General features: G+C 41.6%; 1 protein-coding gene across 1 annotated transcript; it reads right to left on the bottom strand.

Moving 5' to 3' along the window:
* Positions 1-1194: 1194 nt before the first annotated feature.
* Positions 1195-2388, bottom strand: LOC106655011. The gene has a single exon (XM_014375196.1). It carries the CDS (start codon positions 2386-2388, stop codon positions 1195-1197), a length of 1194 nt encoding a protein of 397 aa, XP_014230682.1.
* Between the last annotated feature and the right edge of the window lie 2749 nt (positions 2389-5137).

Raw genomic sequence — 5137 nt, 5'->3', positions numbered from 1 at the left:
TAATGCATTCTGAATAGGTGGGTAGGTGCAAGCCTTGGCAATTGAGGCATCTTGATGTTTCTTTTATTAAGCAATTGGTGTTTGTGTGATCATTGTCTCCGCAATAGATACACCTCTGTTTGGATTGGCAAGAAAATTTTACGTGATTGAATCTAAAGCAATTGGTGCACTGTTTTACCTTTGACAGGTAGTAGTTTACATCATATCTGACTTTCATCAGGTAGGCATATTGAGGAGTTACTTGGCCGATGTAAGTTATGAGTACTGCAGTGTGGGGATGCGTGTACTTTCGTTTGAATTTTCACCCTTACCTGTGGTTTGGTTCCTGTAGAATCTGGTTACGTCTACTATTTTTAGTTTTGTACCTGGATATGTTAGCTCTAGGAGTGTTATCCCCACCAACGCCGAGACCCGTGCGTGCGTCCCCACTCAAACGACGTGCACTGCTGCACTCGTCCCCACCTTGTGGCGACGGCCAATCAGCGCGCACTCGCTTCCTATATAAGCGAGGCGCCCGGCCACGCAAAGGAAGTCGTCTCTCGGTAGCCAGCCAGAGCACATCGACTCTCGTCTTCGCGTTCGCGTCGACGAGCACTCGAAAGTTTTGACCTAGGGCCACTTCTCAATAGTGAACTTGGTTAACTTACAAAATACTCGCTTCATTATTTCAACACCTTTCCCCGCCTTTTGACTTTCCAAACTTCCGACTCAGCCGCCAGGTGGCGCGTCGCCATGGAAAAGTCGTGCCTGCAAGAGAAAAGGTCGAGTTCAGAGTACTAGTATAAGTGCCTCTCGACTCAATTCAATCAGCTTTTGACTGTTCGACTTGTTATAAGTGAGAATAGAAAAGCGATTGGACTTTTGTCTATTGACTTTTGACTGTTCAATTTTACAAGTTGGACAGAAAAGTAATCGACATTTGTGTCATTTCCTCGTTGGACTATTGCTGCAGTAACTGAATCACTGTGTGTCCAGTTTGAGAATGCTGATGCAATAATTGCTCTATCCGCGTTGATCGCGAAAACAGCGAAGTTGTCGATGGTTCTTGGTGAAAGTAACTACCAGGCTGTGCCTTCTGACTGCTTTGTGATAACACCGGGATGGACAATCTTGCTTTGCAAGCAGTGTTCAAGGAACGTTTGGTAATCACTAAGGACTAAAATAACGATGGATTTACCAGCAGAGAGAAAATTGTTAAGATATACAATATAAAGTATAGAAGGGTGGTTGAATCGTCACGGGCCGCACGTTGACGAAGTCAATTTTGTGCTCGTGTAGTAGGATTCGATAGATACGGTGCAATGACATGTCATTGAAGCCGCAATCGTATATCAAGCTGGCAATCCGGATGAGCGTATCCATAATAGTAGGCATTTCATGCTCTGAGTAAAGTGCAAGAGATAAACAAGTAAATTCATCTCGTGTCACTCTTGACCCATAGAAATTGTGTCCTAAGAATGTGATGCTCCTGAAATCGTTAGATGTCAGTGTCTTATCACTAAGTTTCATTCCAAAACTTGCAAAGTAATCTTTCGCATCATCAAAACCGAAGAGCATTGATGATAGGGCGAAAATCGAATCATCGCCAAGTACTTTGATGGTAGTGGTATCCAGATGGTTGTAATGGTCTAGTAACATGTAGATTAATAACATATTGACTATACTGTCTATCATCTGTGTAAAGTAAGACCCCGAAGGGATTCCAGACGTAACATAATATAGGCGTCCATCTGGCATTACAATTGGTGTCTTGCAAAAGAGGGTCCTACAGAAGTCGAAAACGTCGTGGTCACTAAGATCTTTAAAAGAGATTAGTTCACGAATGATGTCCCAAGCGGTTTCTACTAGGAAAGAGTTTACACTAGCGTCGAACTTCGAAAAGTCGAGGCAGAATGCGGTGAATCCAACTTGGATAAGAAGGTGGATGTCTGTTGGCATCTGCTTGTGCATGTCTCTCCCCATGTATATCGGGGTATCTTCGGCGAGTAATCGTGATATAAGCGGTTGCGCCACCATGCCTTCGATCAATATATGATGAAATGCACGTCCCCAAACATGTCTGAGTTTAGGATTGGAGCGCAAGGCTAATTGGGTGCGGCTGAAAGCTTTGTCCGGAACGAACTGATAATTATTTCGATACAGCGTAAAGTCTTTAAGCGCACGAAGTGCGTTGACCTTCGCGAGATCATAGTTATCTTTCTTCTTGCCTTTGTAGCCAAGACCAGCAGCTGAGGCTGGGTTCCATACGATAGTGTCGATCAGATCACGAGGAATAAGAGGCGTGTCGCGTATACACGCGAGGTCACGGCGCACTCTGTCTAGAGCCTTCGGAAACGAAGGATCTGATGCAACTGCTTCATCGTAGGCACGGTCTTCAGCAATTGGCATTTCATAATGACGGAACGATCGTAGTGAAGCTCTGGCGAATACATCCCACGTGTCCACTCATTGAGGCGGGCGATGGTTTCTGGGTCTGCCAAGGATGTAAGTATTTCTCTCACGTAGGGACGTACATACAACAAAATTGTTTCTCAACTTATTACACAAAATAAACTATTTATATTATTATAAGTGTTGTGTCGTTATTTCACTCAAACATTTTCTGTTGATTCGGTGATTTCGGGTATCTTTTGTATTAAGATGTTGTTGGAGTTACGCTTATTTTGCGAAGTAAGAGGATTTTTCCGGTGTAATTTTTTTGTATTTGTTAGAAGGTCAGTGGTCGTCTTTTTTTTTGAGGGTTGTTATACTAATCCATTGTACGATCGTCTCTATTTTGATTGGAATTTTCATCTGGACCCATTTTACTATATGTAAAATGAGAGAGACCGGAAGGCCCTCGCTGTGTTGTGTGTTTTGAGGTTATGGAAAATGTGTAATTGATTTTGGTATATTGTTAAATATTGGGATGATTTATATTTTGTACTGGTGTGGATTGGAAAAATGGTCAAGACATAACATGCACAACTTTAATAATAAAATAATACCTTATTGAAGTTAAAAAAGTTTAATTTATTTCTCAGGAGCCCTTATTTTCCTACTTGCTTCTTCCAGCTTCGTTCTTTTTTTTTCCGGTCAGCGGCTCACTAACCACCAGCTAAGGACCTATCGTCGTCGCCCAACAGCCACCCAGAGGCAAACAATCAAAGGCCTCATCCGATTAACGATGCAACGCCAGGTAGTTGGCCGCACTTCAAAAATGATTTAGCACTCCGCAAGATCGTAGTGGCTCGTGAGCCAAAGGCAGAACTCAATCAGCCCTTTTGAGGGCTACCACATCACTAAGACGTGAGGACAGAATCGTAACAATTGGGCGCCGAACGCCCAAATTGTTAGGTGCTGTCCTCGCGCCTAAGTGATATTGTAGCCCTGAAAAGTTCGTCAGAATCTCGATCAGCCCCGCTTCTTGAACGAGAGCCTTGTGTGATTGAGCGTAGAGTCATCAGCCAAGTAGTTTGTTACTTGGCTGATTTTGCGTTCGAAATTAGTATTTGTGAAAAGACTATTTTGATCTTCCTCGGCCAAGTCGGCTAGAGAGGGATCAAACTTTCTCGGAGCAAAGTAATCCTGAGAAGGTCCGTTTGTTTGAATTTCTTAAAGTCAAGACTTTAGCCGAGTGCTGCCGTAAAACTGCCAACTTAACAAATGTTTGCGATAGTATCGATCGAAGATCGATATATTTAGCAGACACCTGGGATTTATTTTGTTTTGATCTACAATCTTGTTATTAACCTCTTGTGCAGTGCGAAAAAGTGGATTAATTAGTTAATGTTGCTGATGCAGGTGTCATGTAATGTAAGGTTTCAAAAAGTATAATCCTTCGTATATACTTTGTTGTAAAAACGTTAAATTCTTCTTTGCTTCAATCAAACTATCTGCCTCAATAAATATATCTTCAAGACGTTGCATTTTTCTACTGATTTCCTCATCTGAAACAGATAAAATGATTTTTAAATTATTATAACAATATATGTAAAAATAATTCAATTGAAAGAATAATTTAATGTCTAACCTGTCATTCTCATATTCAGCTCATCTCTCAGAGATGTAAGGACAGACTTATGAAATTGTTGAAGTTGCCCCAATGTCACATTTTTGTTTTGTAAACAAAAAAATTTAATATTACTAGCGTAATGACGCACAATTATTCTTTTAGCTGGCGTCATTTCATCAAGAGGAATTTTTAGAGGCACAAGAAGTTAATAACAAGATTGTAAATCAAAACAAAATAAATTCCGGGTGCCTGCCAAATATATCGAACTTCAATCGATACTATCACTAACATTTGTTAAGTTGGCGGTACAGCCGACGGCAGCACTCGGCTGGAGCCACCGAAGTTATGTGGAGTGAGCCTTATAGCGGCGCGACTCTGTGGCGACGCGCCATTTGCCGGCGGAGCTGGGGCGGGGAGCGCACGCAGCTGTCTATCGCAGTGAAACGAAGAACGGGCGTGATCCGAATTTGTTAAACCAAGAGCTTGCGAAGTCCGGAAGCAGCGCCATTCCGACTATGGTGTCGGAGAAATGGCGGGATCCGACTATGGCGTCGGAGACGTGGCAGGATTCGACTTGTCGTCGGATTGCGTATATCAACAGAAATAGGCGATGCACAGCGAACGCAATTTTTTTGTTTATCTCGATCAAAAAAATAATGAAACAACGTTATTTGCATATTGTGTGTGTGTGTTGTAACTGTTTTTATCTAGCGGTTTTACCCAGTGATTTATCTAGCGGTTGACATATTATTTATTAGCTGTCATACAAATGTCGGGCTCAAATTTTCAGTCTGATTCGAATTAGTGGTGTTGTTATCTGATACTATAATCTCGGTAGAAAAAGTTTCCCCGGGCAAACTTGAAAATTCATCAATATTTTCTTGGTTTTCTGACAAAATGTTTTCTACGTATTTGCTGCTTGATGATTCAAAAATGAATGTCGTAGGAGTATCAATGCTGGTTGAAGGTTTAGGTACAAATTGGACTTATTGCTTGGTGTATTAATTGGATGAGCTCCGCTCATTAATCTATCAAAAATGTTCTATCTATTGCGCATGGAATTTTCAATAGCATGACAAACTTTATCAGACATCTAACTGCCTAATTGCCTTACTTGAGCAAAGTTGCATCTGACTCGACTAG

This window comes from Trichogramma pretiosum, unplaced genomic scaffold, assembly GCF_000599845.2.
Source record: "Trichogramma pretiosum strain Unisexual culture from Peru unplaced genomic scaffold, Tpre_2.0 scaffold2, whole genome shotgun sequence".
Lineage (NCBI taxonomy): Eukaryota > Metazoa > Arthropoda > Insecta > Hymenoptera > Trichogrammatidae > Trichogramma > Trichogramma pretiosum.
The sequence above is the reverse complement of the archived record's forward strand: the minus strand, read 5'-3'. Positions and strand labels throughout refer to the sequence as shown.

Coding starts and splice junctions, on each gene's coding strand:
- LOC106655011 (XM_014375196.1), bottom strand. CDS start 2,388: ATGCCAATTGCTGAAGACCGTGCCTACGATGAAGCAGTTGCATCAGAT.